Source organism: Cebus imitator, unplaced genomic scaffold (assembly GCF_001604975.1).
Source record: "Cebus imitator isolate Cc_AM_T3 unplaced genomic scaffold, Cebus_imitator-1.0 Scaffold12, whole genome shotgun sequence".
Classification (NCBI taxonomy): domain Eukaryota; kingdom Metazoa; phylum Chordata; class Mammalia; order Primates; family Cebidae; genus Cebus; species Cebus imitator.
In genome coordinates this window covers 11,383,240-11,397,609 of record NW_016107327.1, presented here as the reverse complement: position 1 = coordinate 11,397,609, position 14,370 = coordinate 11,383,240, and the positions used below count along the sequence as shown (strand labels likewise).

Genomic DNA, 14,370 nt, shown 5'->3' with positions numbered 1-14,370 from the left:
CAGAATTGTAGATATTCAAAATGATAGATATCTTACTCCAAAGCAAGAAAGACTTAATTTCTGACAGAAAACAAGCAGTATAAACACATAAACAAACCACAGTGGAACAATTCACTGGGATTTGTAAAATAGAGCACCACCTACACACCAGACACTCTGACATCAACTATATGCCAGAGAGGCTAAATGTCAAGTACCAAGAACCAAGCTGTTCTAAGAATGAGCAGGGAGATAGTGGCTCATCATCAAGCAGTAATAAGATGACTAAGGTCATAATAGACTAATAACTAAGATATTCATTGATCTTTCTAAGGGCTGTTTAGTAGCTTAAAATGTTATATTAAGATATTTGTTACAATTTCTTAAACTAAGATCTCATTTGTAAATGCGTACTCAAAATCATGTGTTAGCATAACCTTTTAAGCAAATTATACATTTCTTGGGCCAATATTAGATTTTATTTTTATTCTGTATCCCTGGTATACATACTGGCCTTAGATAAACCCACGGTGGACAATTTACACACAAACGAAGAATCATTTGCATGTATGAAGCCAGTGAATAGTCTAAATTGCACAACTTACTACCACCCCAGGCAACCCTATCCTTTATAAGATTATCTGTCCCGAGCTCAGTCAGTTTGTAAGTGGCCACCCTGTTTTCCTTCAAACTGGTATTCAGCTAAGTGGACAGGCCAGGCAAATCCACTGGCAGATTCCTTCTCATTATGCTGGAACAATTACTGGAATTTAAGGAATGATATATGAAGCAACATAATTTAAGACCACCAAAGAAGTGACAAGGGAACCATATTTTTGTGTGTCCCAGAAGCTGTCCTGCCTCCAGCTCAACGGATGTCTCTGCAAGTTCAGCGCAGGGCAAATGGAGGGGGCACTCCAACTTCAGGGGCCTTTGCTTAACCTCATGTGCTCCAGGTTGGCTCTTGAGAATTAAAAACCAAAACCCACGTTATAAGCATCTTTCAAATTCTATTAATTGAGCTAGAGATATGGAAATAGATCTAGACAAAATTATGGGGGTGGGGGTGGGGTGAAGAAAGGACAGGAAGCCGCTGTCCTCGAAAGTTTCACAAAACGGAAGCGGGGAACCCAGAGTCACTTTAGCTTCTGAACCGACTTCAGTAAATGTTGGTCTTCTTCATGATCCGAAGGAACTCCTCCTCATTCACTTCGCCGTCCCCGTCCCGATCAGCTTCGTCGATCATCTCCTGCAGCTCCTCATCCGTGAGGTTTTCCCCCAGCTCGTTGGCCACGCGCTTCAGGTTTTTGAACGAGATCTTCCCGGTCTCATCGTCATCAAAGAGCTTGAAGGCCTTCAGAATTTCTTCTTTGGTGTCCTTCTCAGACATCTTCTGAGTCATCACGGCCAGGAAGTCATTGAAGCTGATCTTCCCCGTGCCCTCCTTGTCCACCTCAGAGATCATCTTCTTCATCTCTTCCTTCCTGGGTTCGAAGCCCAGCGCTCTCATGGCCACCTTCAGCTCCTTCACATCGATGGTCCCGCTTCCGTCAGCGTCGAAGAGGTCAAACGCTTCTCTAACTTCTTGCTTCTGATCTTCAGTGAGCTCGGGCTTAGGTACCACCTTTCTCTTCTGGCTGGTGGCAGCAGCGCTGGACTTCTTAAAGCTGGAAGCCATCCTCACGCCGCGGCTGTGACCCCAACGGCGCCGCCCAGCGCTCGCGCCCCGGCACCCCCAGCTGGCGATGCGCGGGGTCCTGGCCTCCCCCACACCCATATCTGCAAGATCTTGTTTACGCGAGAACCCACAGTTCCCTCGGGTTATTACCCGGTTTTCACGCCGACGCCTGAGCTGGCAAGAACAGCCTGTAGCCACAGTTGTATTCTGTAATTCACCGGCGCTGGCAGTTCTTTCCAAGCTGTTTGCCAGCATCCATTAAGACCGCAGTTTTCCTCGGCCTCCCAAAGTGCTGGGATTACAGGTGTAAGCCACCAAAAAAAGAAAAAAACGAGAAAAAAAAAAAAAAGACCACAGTTTTTTTTTTTGTTTGTTTTGTTTTTTTTTTATTTTTTTTTTGTGACGGAGTTTCGCTCTTGTTACCCAGGCTGGAGTGCAATGGCGTGATCTCGGCTCACCGCAACCTCCGCCTCCTGGGTTCAGGCAATTCTCATGCCTCAGCCTCCTGAGTAGCTGGGATTACAGGCACGCGCCACCATGCCCAGCTAATTTTTTGTAGTTTTAGTAGAGACGGAGTTTCACCATGTTGACCAGGTTGGTCTCGATCTCTTGACCTCGTGATCCACCCGCCTCGGCCTCCCAAAGTGCTGGGATTACAGGCTTGAGCCACCGCGCCCGGCCTAAGACCACAGTTTTATAGGTTTCTTTAGAGGCTCTGTTTCTCTTTCTCTCTCCTCTCTCTCTCTCTTTTGACAGGAGGGCACTGGTGCCGTTTGGCTTACTGCAGCCTCCACCTTCCAGGATCAAGCCATCCTCCCATCTCAGCCTCCATAGTAGCTGAGACTACAGGGCGTGCCACCACACCTAGCTAAATTAAAAAATATATATTTTTGTGGAGACAAATCTCACCATGTTGCCCAGGCTGGTCTCAAACTCCTGGGCTCAAGGGATCTTCTCGCCCCAGCCTCCCAAAGTTCTGGAATTACAGGCATGAGCTACCAAGCCTGGCCTCTCCTTTTTATACTAATTAAAAAACCCTTTTGGTCTGGCTGTGACATCTGTCACCATTGGGTGACAGATCCTAAGGGTAAATTTAGGATAATCAAGATTGAGTGTGATCACTTGACATTCAGTGTGGGGAAGGAGAAGGAAGGGAGAACTTAAAAGTCATACTATGTGTTCAACTTGACATAAATGGGAAACAGAGAAAACGCAAAAAGTTATGTATAATATTTGTAGATGTTTGCCTCCTGACATTACACTCAACAATAATAAAATGTTTCTGGCGTGGTCTCAAATAGGAAATGTAATATCCAAATGTATAATTTACTTTCAGTGTTTCCATTTTACATACTCAGTATAATCGCACTTGAATAATGGTCATAATATCATTCACCAGGCTTTTGATTTGGAGGGAGGGAAGTCAAAATACTGCATTCTGGTATTCTAGTATTTTTTTTTTCTCTAAACCCCTAGCAGCATATTATTCTCCTTGCTTATCGTCCAGTCAGAGCAGTGCTGAAATCCACACTCTGGTAGCCTTCCCCTGGCAGTGGGCACAGGAGATGGTGCAGGACATGTTGGGACTCAGAATTTCCTCCTGGGAATAAAGGGGTCCTCCTACAAACCAAAGAGCAAGAGGAACATGGAAAAGAAGGAAAACAGTTACCAAATAAGCCCACCAAGGAATTGCCTGTAGAATTATTGTATTTCTTTACATGTTACAGAAAATAAAGCCGACTTATTTTTTAGCATTCCTCCCCCCTACCCCAAATCTGAATCTATTGATACTTCATAGGTTACAAAAGATGGCACTTCGAAGAGTTCGGGTTAAAGAGTTTTCATGACCGGGTGTGGCGGGTCAGACCTGTAATCCCAGCACTTTGAGAGGCTGAGGCAAGCAGATCACATGAAGTCAGAAGTTCAAGACCAGCCTGGCCAATATGGAGAAACCCCGCCTCTACTAAAATACAAAACATTTCTGGGCATGATGGTGTGTGCCTGTAATCCCAGCTACTTGGGAGTCTGAGACATGGGAATCACTTGAACCCAGGAGGCAGAGGTTGCAGTGAGCAGATATCCTACCACTGCACTACAGCTTAGGCAACAGAGTGAGATTCTGTCTCAAAAAAACAAAGAACAACAAAACAAAACAGTGCTTGATACACAGTAAGTAGGTTAATAAATATTTCTTGAATAAATGAATGGGCAATTAATGTTGGTCCTAAAATACCTTCTGAATCCAACAAGCAAAAACCCCAAAAGATTAAATGATGCCAGGAGTATTTTACAAACTGTTTTTTAAAATTAGCGGTCAGATATTGTTTTACATGGCACATTTAATTAGCCATATCTCACTATCTGCCCCAGTTCGATATGTGACTTAGTTGACAGGAAGTCTGGACACAGGGTTTCTTCTAAAGGCCAAGGAAACTTACGGAAGACCTCCCCTCCCTCGCCTTCAGTACTTGTTGTGGACAGTGTCAACTCAAGGTACACTTTGGCAGGCAGATGCTACAGCTGCTGTTCTTCCAACACTGCAAATCCTTGTGACCTGCTTTCTTCCACGTCAGAAGCCTGGTATCTTATCCCAAGTCCATGCCTTATTATCTCTGTGAACTTGGGAAAGTCACTTAAACCTCCCAGGGTCATGGAAACACCTGCAAAGTAGGCACCATCATAAAGCTTCCTATGGCATTTTCGGTGGGATAATGTACATGAAAGCTCCAGGAACAGTGCCCCTGTGGGACCATACAGTTCTGGGTAATTGTTAGCTGAATCTGAATTTTTCCCAGACACTGTACATTTCCTTTGGCACCCACGCCTCTGCCCAAATTCAAGCCAAGCTATGATGTGTTGGGAAAAACTGAAGTATAGAAGCTGCCTTATACAGAGCTACATTTGGGCCAAGCTGAACTCAAAGCAAAATGGTTGTCATGGTTTCCAGATGTGTGCAATCAACAGTCACAACAAAGGGCCACCAACAGCTCCCTTCATAGAAACAGTGCCCATAGGCAGAGTCAGCTCTTCGTGGGGAGTTACTTTATGTTCAAACTCTGACTTAAAAAGGGAAAGGAAACACATTTACTGTGTGCCTAGCATTGGGCTTGCTTCTTATAGTTGTCATCTTATTTGATCCTTGCCATCATTTCCCATTTTGCAGGTTAAAAAAATGAGGCCCAGGAGAGGCCTGTAACACATACCTAATGGTATGTGGCCAATAAAGGGTGGCTCTGGGATTTAACTCTTGGCCCGTTCACTACATCATGCCACCTTCTCCACAAGTTGAGACTGTTACCAAAATACAGAATCGCTGGGAAGCCATGGTACTGATTTTGTTACAGTAGGTAGCTAGCCAGGCATGAGCAGGGCAGAGGAGGGCTCCTCCTCCCAACCTGCCAGGAATGTCAGGTGAGGATCAGGGGATGGTTTGGCGGTTGTCACACTGCCTCTCTAAAATGATCATTGGTCATGGCCACACCAGGGAGAGGCAGTTTCCCAATAGATGAAAACGTTTGAAATTGGTCATTGTTAGCTTCCAATAAGATCTCAGGAATTGGGCCAGTGGGCTTGAGCATGCGCATTAAGAGACAAAATGGCGCAGTATGACCTTCTTGGGGCGTTCCACTGGAAAATGGAAGAAAGCCTCAGGTGAGCACGCATACAACTTCTTAAACGCACTGCACATGCTCACCTCCCAGCACAAGCAGGGCACGACACATGCAGGCGGCTCCCCCTAAGGGAAGAATGAGGAAAAGGGGCACAAGACACGGAAAACAGGCCAGCATATAAAATCCTAGGTTAAAGATAAAACCCGGCACTTGACCTCCAAGGTGTCCACTTGGCTGTCTTCCAAGTGTACCTGTGAAGCAGCCTTGTTGTCTGCGGTGACACCCAAGGTTCTCGGTCTCATGGCCACAGAGATCGAGGATGCGAAACACAAAAGGTGAGGTTTAGAGCAGAATTTTAATAGGTGAAAGAAAGAGAATAGCTCTCTGCTACAGAGAGGGGTCCCGGAAAAATGGGTAGCTGATCCGTGGTTAAATGCAGGGGGTTTTATAGATGAGCTAGTGTGGAGGCGGTGTCTGATCTACATAGGGCGTGAAAAACTGGTTAGGACTAGGTGTGCCATCTGCATAGGACGTGAATCTATGACCGCCCCCACCCCATCTTTTATTATGCAGGTGGGTAGCTACTCCATGTTGCTTATTTCTTTTTTACTTACTGTGCATGTGCTAAAAACAGAAGGGTGGTGGAGCCCCCATGGTGGACCTGACGGGACCCAGCTAGTCCTTTCTAGCTGTGCAGCTCCTGGCATCCCCTTGTGCCAGTTTCCAGCTTCCTTATCTATGTTTGCAGCCCAGTCTCCTAAGCTGCTCTTTGTTAGAAAAGAAGTGATTTCTTAGGCTGGGCGTGGTGGCTCACGCCTGTAATCCAAGCACTTTGGAGGCCAAGGCGGGCGGATCACCTGAGGTCGGGAGTTCAAGACCAGCCTGACCAACATGGTGAAACCCCGTCTTTAAAAAATAAATAAATAAATAAATAAATAATTTAAAAATAAAAAATACATAAATAAGTAAAAATAAAGAAAAAAGAAGTGATTTCTTGGGCTGCTTTTTGTTAGAAGGGAAGTTCTGCCGAGGACTCTTGCCCTCATTATCTGTTTAAAATAATTTCTTTTTGTCTCCTGTATCACTTGCTTCATGTTCCTGTTCTAAAGTGGCTTTTTTTTTTTTTTTTTTTTTTTTTTAGGTAGAGTTTCACTTGGTCACCAGGCGCCAGGCTGGGGTGCAGTGGCGCGACCTCGGCTCACTGCAACCTCCACCTCCCGGGTTCAAGCAATTCTCCTGCCTCAGCCTCCCGAGTAGCTGGGACTACAGGCACGTGCACCACACCCAGCTAATTTTTTTGTATTTTTAGTAGAGACGGGGTTTCACCACGTTGGCCCAGATGGTCTCTATCTCTTGACCTCCTGATCCGCCCGCCTGGACCTCCCAAAGTGCTAGGATTACAGGCGTGAGCTAAAGTGTTTTAATAAGCTTCCTGTCCTGCTCTGAAACAAGCCTCAGTCTCTTTTTCTGCCTTATGACCCTCAGTTGAAGTCTTTCTTCTGAGGAGGTAAGAATTGAGGTTGCAGCAGACCCCTATGTATTCGTTGAAGGTAACTTGGATATTCGCTACCAGTGATAAATTTTGGTGCCATGTGGCTCGGATACTTTCAGCCGCTAACAATTTCCTTCCCTACCCATAACAATAATTAAGCATCTTGCCTAGAAAGATTGAACAGGAATTTGCAGGATCTAAGTTAGGGTCCCATTTGGGGGCGAGTCACTAAACGTGCAAGATGCTTAGTATTTACATCTGTTCTTCTTCCATTCCACTTCACCCCATTCCCTGCTTTCAACTCTGTGTATAAGCTGGGGAAAGCAGCCTGGGCAAAATGCCTTTGGTTGGCATTAGCGAAAGTCTATATAAGGCATGTGAAAATCAGCTTTATTACTTTAAAAGTAATTTTTAAGTTCTAGTGAGACTGACATAAAATGAGACATCCACAAAATCAATGGAGATGAGTGGATTTTTGTTTGTTTTTGGGTTTTGGGGAGACCTCACTTTTTTTGGTACCACAGTGTCCTAAGTATTATGGAAAATCGGTGGTTGATTATCTGAGAAGGGGAGAGGAGATGGACTTGTTTAAGTTCGGTCACGGAGACTTAACATCTGGAAGCGGGAGAAAAGAAGTACTGGAATTCCACAACAGGGTCTGGAGTCAGTTGAGACCAAGAGAAAGGACCCACCAGTTTGCTTATGCTGATTATTTGGTTTTCCATTTGACTTTCATGGCATGAAAAGGTGAGGCTCAGGAGGCTTTTAAACTTTAAGTTGCACTCAGCAAATTCAGCAAATTCCAGGTGCCACCCAAGGCAGAAAACATGCATAATACAGCTTCTTTACTGGGGCTTATTTACTTTCCAGTAAATGCAGAACAGAGCAAATGCAAATGCTGGATCCTGCTCCTACAAATCAGGATAACCGCGCTTGGGCTGTGGAAAGAGACCCCAAAACCAACACTAACAGAGCTGAATGATTTATTCTCTAATACATGGAGTCGGTTACAAGAAATGGACTCAGCAGCAAAAGATTTTACAATCCCAGTGGTCTCTGAATGGGAATTTGAAGTCAAGTCCAGTGACTCAACCCAAGTCTTTTTGGCAAGTCCAGGAACACATTTAAGTGTCCAGCCAAGGGCTACATTATTCCTTATTCCCTGAACCCCAGAAATAAGAAAAGACTCTTCTCAGATACAAAAGCAGACTGTATTTTCCAAAAATACTTGCCAGAATTTCACACGGTTTCTCAAACTTTTACCCAAATATACCGAATAGCAAAGGAGAGTTGAAAGCTATCCCCTGAGATCCAGGGAAACATTTGGAAGAAACCTGCAAAAAGCATCAGATGTCTTTATAATCCTGTGTTTTATCTGTTTAAAAAGTGAAGTTGCTTTCTGTTTCATAGTGCAGTTGCTGCTTCTATGATAGTTTTAAATGACTGACCATTCCAAAAAAGTACACATTGCTTATTTTGTGACTCGAAATGGTCTCCAAGGACACGACCAGGGTTACAGAACCTAATATGTTTTAGCAAACACGGATGTGGGATTTAATGTGGGGCTTGAGGTGAATAAAATAAAGATCTACAATGTTTCAAACCTCGTCTGCTCTACTTACATACCACGTTTGGGTTTGGGAGTCAAAGAAGGGAAAGGATGGAAAAGTGTGAGGAGGAGAGGAAGGAAGAATGAAACTCCAGAGCATTTTGAACTTGTTAGGTGGAGTAAAACTAAATGCATCCAGTGAAAGAATGACTGCCCTCTCCCCTGCTTCCCCGGAGCCCAGATCAGCCCCAATTAAGCATTGCTTTGATGGAAACAGGTGAGAAAAGACAAGATCTATGTTGACATAAACTCCAACCAGAACCTCATAGGATTTGCAATTCGGCAGTAGTCCCACCCTGTAGGTGGTCTTGCAGAGGGCCCACCAGGTGCGGGCATCCAACAGAAGATGCAGAACCAGGAGGACCAGGAGTGGCTTCATTGGATTTTTAAAATATTTCCTAGACAGAGAGATTGGTTAGTCTTTGATCCACCTTTTATTCTCCAAAGGCCCTGGGACGTCAGGATCTAAGGCTGGCTCTGAGGCTGTTAACTGAGAATTTTTCGCTCACCAGAGGTTGAAAGGTCAAAAGCCCACAGTGGTGTTAGGTAACATAGAATGAGCTGAGTGGGCTGCCTGGGAAGGGTGGATTTAGGGATTAACAGAGACCTGGAGAGTTTGTGCCCTTTTTAAAGACACTGACATTCAAATTAAAAAGAAAATGAATACTCCCAGCACTTTGGGAGGCCGAGGCGGGCGGATCACGAGGTCAAGAGATCAAGACCATCCTGACCAACATGATGAAACCCTGTCTCTACTAAAAATACAAAAAAATTATCCGGGTGTGGTGATGCATGCCTGTAGTCCCGGCTACTCGGGAGGCTGAGGCAGAAGAATTGCTTGAACCCGGGAGGCGGAGGTTGCAGTGAGCCGAGGTGACGCCACTGCACTCCAGCCTGGCACCTGGTGATGGAGCGAGACTCTGTCTCAAAACAAACAAACAAAAAGAAAACTGTGCAGGTCCAAGAAAACAGGTGAAGCATAACTTGGCCTATGGGGTGCACATTAGCCACCCAGCCCTTGCAGTGGCCACCTCTTCTGCTGAGGTTCAAGCAGTAAGGACACTTCTCAGAGAAAAGGATAGAGACAGAGGGAAAATGGAATTCTAGCCTAAAGCCCATCTGTGCCTAGTTCCATTAGCGTAACTGTCTTTACTAAAGGATAGGCCATACTACAGGACCAGCCCATAGGGGAAAGTGAACTAATGAAGATGTAGCAATTAATCTGTTGGATTTTTCTCCCCAAACCAGCTTGGAAGGAGAGGATCCCACTCTGCCTACCATGTCCCTATGTCCTTTCCGCTGGGACCTCTTTGGGCCTGTCAGGTCCCTAGGATTGGCAGCAAGGCTGATCTAAGTCCAGTCTTAGAGGCCATTCATGAGGTTTGGTACATGGCACAGTGAGGAAGAATAGATGGGGGCTAGGACTCTCTCCCATGCACCCCACAACAGCCGTGTTTCCTGAAGTCTGCTCCCAGCTCAGAGGGAATTGAAGAAGCCAAATGAAAGTGAGAGGAGATGGTATAGGAAACTTACACCTTTTGTGAAGAAAAGACTTGCATTTTTTAAAATTCGGAGAAGTGGATTTTAGATAAAAATAAGTTCTGTGACTGAAATATACATTTGAAAACAAGCTTCTGAACTAAATTAGAGCTCTACTGCATTTCAAAATCCAGCAGTTGTGTCAGCAAACGAAACATCAAAGGAAACCAATAGGTCATTTCAGTCTCCTCTAAAGCAGCAACTAGAAATCCCTTTCTCAACAAGTAATCATATTACAGCCCCTCCTGCTAAGCTCTAAGTAGGAAAGGGGGGTGCAGGCAGGAGGATGATGTCTCCCTCATCCTTTTTGAGTTGGCAACTGACCACGCCCAGGGAGGTTTCTCATTTAGATGCTGCTTAAACATCTTTTGAAGCTCAGTGGGTTCACTACCCCAAACTGAGGCCCTCTTAGCTTTCTTCATGTTCTATATTTACTCCTTTGCATCTACAAAGTCTTTCCCAAATTCCTTTGGTTTCTGGATCATTCTTATCTGAAATCCATGTTCTTTTACTTTTTTTCACATGGCACTGGTCAGGGCTTTTTGTTTTGCCTTGAATGCCATGCAGGGGACGAAGCTTAGGATGGAAACGGGGTCATTTAGTGGTAGTAAGTGTTTTCAATTACACCTCATGCAAAGTGTTTGCCTGCCAGGGTGATCTCAGACCCCACTGCATTACTGTGAGTCCATCATTAATTTTAAAGCTCCCACAGCCTCTAAGAACAGATTTCATACAGGCACACTGAAAAAGAATATTTTACAGATAATGAGGAGAATGAGGTAAGTGAGGAAAGAGGAGGCAAACTCACTCAAATGTAAACTCACATCAAACTCATCTACTGAGTTGGGCTGAAAAGTAGGGGATACATACCTCACAATGGAAGTGTGTTTGTGAACTCAAAATCATGAGTATTTAGTGAATCCTAAGAAAGTGGTGGAAATTATTTAGCCTCTCTTTCTGCTTTAAAGCTTTTAAAATATGTATTTATTTGTATATTTTTAGAGACAGGGTCTCACTCGTCTAGAGTTCGGTGACACAATCAGGGCTTACTACAGCCTTGACCTCCTGGGCTCAAATGATCCTCCCACTTCAGCCTCCTGAGTAGTTGAGACTATAGGCCATGCCGCTATGCCCAGCTAATAATTTTTATTTTTTTATTTTTTTGAGATAAAGTTTTGCTCTTATTGCCCAGGCTGCAGTGGAATGGTGTGATCTCAGCTCACTGCAACCTCTGCCTCCTGGGTTCAAGCGATTCTCCTCCCTCAGCCTCCTGAGTAGCTAGGATTACAGACACCCACGACCACGCCCAACTAATTTTTATATTTTTGGTAGGGACGAGGTTTCAGCATGTTCATCAGGCTGGTCTTGAACTTCCGACTTCAACTGATTCACCCACCTTGACCTCCCAGAGTGCTGGGATTATAGGCATGAACCACTTTGCCCGGCCTCAGTTAATTATTTTTTTAAAATATTTATAGAGATGAGGTCTTGCTATGTTGCCCAGGCTTGTCTCAAACTCCTGGCCTCCAGTGATCCTCTCATCTCGGCCTTCCAAAGTGCTGGGATTTCAGGCGTAAGCCACCATGCCTGGCTTAGAACTATAAACATCTTAATTTCCCAATACAGTCAAATTTTAGAGACTAAAACATAAGCTATATATTTTATGCTTACGTACTATGTAAGATAAAGAGGTACCTTAGAATTTCTGATTCATTAGGGATGAATTTAGAATACACAAAAATAAATAAATTTAAATTTAGCATGCGGGTACTTCAGAAATGTATCAGACTAGGATTAATGTCTAGATAAATGGGATCAAATTAAGAATGTGTTCAGAAATTGTACTCCTGGTCTTACGAAAAAGTAGCTCCCAGAGAGATGTCTGTCCTCTGACTCTCATTATTCCACTTCTGCCAGAACTTGTTAATATTCCAGTGAGGAGAAGGCAGGAGTGTCACCGCTATAGAGTACCTTTGAATCTGAGATGGGTTGTCCGTATTATGTAGGTGATATGTAAATATGTAGTTGGTGACCATATGACCACATGTACAGGGCAGAAGTGTGGTGGGGGGCTTGAGTGTGGGCCCATAAGCCCTTTGCGGTGCCTTGGAACACCAGCCTCCTCCTTCTACTAGTTCCTTGGCCACGGGCAAGCTGACTTCAGATTCCTATAAAACAAGCAGAAGAGCAATTAGCTCATTGGGCTGTCATGGTGATTAAATGAGATCATCCATGTAAAGTGCTTTAATACTGTGCGTGGCCCACAGTCAGTAAATGTAATACTTTATGGTTTATAAAGCACTTCTATATACACATACGCTCATTTAACATCTCCAAAAGACTGTGAGGTAGGTTGCATTATTCCCATTTTATCAAGGAGGCACCTGAGGTCAGATATTCTCAGCTGTTTTCCTATTCACACAGAGAACAACACTGGTCTGCTGATCTTATTTATTTATTTTTGAGATAGGCTGTTGCCCAGGCTGGAGTGCAGTGGCACAATCATGGCTCACTGCAGCCTCGACCTCCTGGGCTTAAGTGATTCTCCCACCTAAGCCTCCCAAGTAGCTGGGACTATAGTCATGCGCCACCATGCTCAGCTGACTTTTTTATTTTTTGTAGAGACAGGGTCTCACTATGTTGCCCAAGTTGGTCTCAACTCTTGGGCACAGGTAATCTTCCTGCCTCGGCCTCCCAAAGTGCTGGGATTACAGGGTGAGCCATGGTGCATGACCGAGTCTTCTGATCTTGACATCATGCTCTTCCTTTAAGGCCCTCCCTTTAATCACAAGGCAGGCAAACTATTTATTTTAGGTGTTTTAGCGTCCCAGAGATTATCAAAGCGAAAACTTTCTTCAATCAGATTTAGCATGAGTAAAGCAGACACTTTTGAGTCAAACATGCTTGGGTTCAAATCTCAGCTCTGCCAGTTTCGACTTGGGCCACTTTGGTCAAGTTATCCCCCACTCTCTGTACCTATTTCCTTCTTCATAATGTGGCACAGTTTTCCCTTCAAGTCAGTATGTGCACTTTGAAGGAAAGCGGTTAACACAGTCCCTTTATACATCCTATTCAAGGCTCTCTCCAATTTAGTCACTTACGAGCTACAAAGTTTAATTATTCAGTGAGAGGTATATTTAGTGTTCTAAAGCTATATCAATTCTCCTTAATTAACTGGTATGATACAATGACATAAAATAATCATATTTGTAAAAATATTATCATCATTACATTGCTTCAGCTTAAAATACAGTGTGCTGAGGCAAGAATGTGTATATTTTATTTATTTATTTATTTATTTATTTATTTATTTATTTATTTGCAGGGGTGGGGGTAGAGTTTCGCTCCTGTTGCCCAAGCTGGAGTGCAGTGGCATAATCTTAGCTCACTGTAGCCTTTGCCTCCTGGGTTCAAGCAATTCTCCTGCCTCAGCCTCCTGAGTGGATGGGGATTACAGGTGCCCACCACCACGCCTGGCTAATTTTTTGTATTTTTAGTAGAGATGGGGGTTTCACCATGTTGGCCAGGGTGGTCTCAAACTCGTGACCTCAAGTGATCTGCCCGCCTCGGACTCCCAAAATGCTGGGAGTGAGCCAGTGCACGCAGCATGAGCCGAGCACATGAGCCACCACATTCATCCTAAAAATGTGTGTATTTTATGAAGTATTTGGAGGAGTTGTGTTTGGATGGCAACACCATCCAGTGAACTGAATAATTCAGTGCCAACAGTCAGAACTGTTATCTGGTGTCATGGACTGAGCCAACTAGTGGTGAAATGTTCAGTGTGCTCCTCATGTGCTGCTAACTGTTGCTTAAGTGAAATCAATTTCTTTCTCTCTTGTACCGCTCAAGTTCACATGGCTACTCAGATATTTCCGGGATTCCAAGATCCTTCAGTATATCGCCCCAGGCCTCCCAGGTGGTTTGCCCTCGTCTGTATGGACTGAGTTGGCTTACTACCATGAGCATCTTACCCAGCAGGAAGGGGAACATCTTAAAGATTGCTTCAAATCCTCTCAGCCCCACTTAACTACCCCTTAATGATCAGATCTGTGCAGACTTTGCCAGTTTGCCAATTGCAACCTGTTCATGCCTCACCTCGGCCCATGCCCCAAGCCTCTCAATTTCTGTTCTGGGGCTTCTCAGACATCACAGCAGTGTAGAATTAACACCTTGATCAATGGTGGACTAGCATCAATGGATATTTCCCCCTTGTGTCTTCCCATCAGAAGGTCCTGTGGGATTGAGCACCAGTCACCCATAAGAATGGCCACATTCCAGGTGCAGTGGCTCATACCTGTAATCCTAGCACTTTACGAGGCCAAGACAGGTAGATCATGAGGTCAGAAGTTCAAGACCAGCCTGGCCAAGATGGTAAAACACCGTCTCTACTAAAAATACAAAAATTAGCCGGGTATGGTAGCAAACCAGTAATCCCAGCTACTGAGGAGGCTGAGGCAGG

At 44.5% G+C, this 14,370-nt stretch overlaps 1 protein-coding gene across 1 annotated transcript; it reads right to left on the bottom strand.

Moving 5' to 3' along the window:
* Positions 1–438: 438 nt before the first annotated feature.
* CETN1 (centrin 1) lies at positions 439–1,694 on the bottom strand. The gene has a single exon (XM_017499070.2). It carries the CDS (start codon positions 1,655–1,657, stop codon positions 1,139–1,141), a length of 519 nt encoding a protein of 172 aa, XP_017354559.1. The 5' UTR covers positions 1,658–1,694; the 3' UTR covers positions 439–1,138.
* Positions 1,695–14,370: the final 12,676 nt, after the last annotated feature.

Excerpts from the sequence above, each read along its gene's own strand:
- CETN1 (XM_017499070.2), bottom strand. The coding sequence starts at position 1,657 with ATGGCTTCCAGCTTTAAGAAGTCCAGCGCTGCTGCCACCAGCCAGAAG.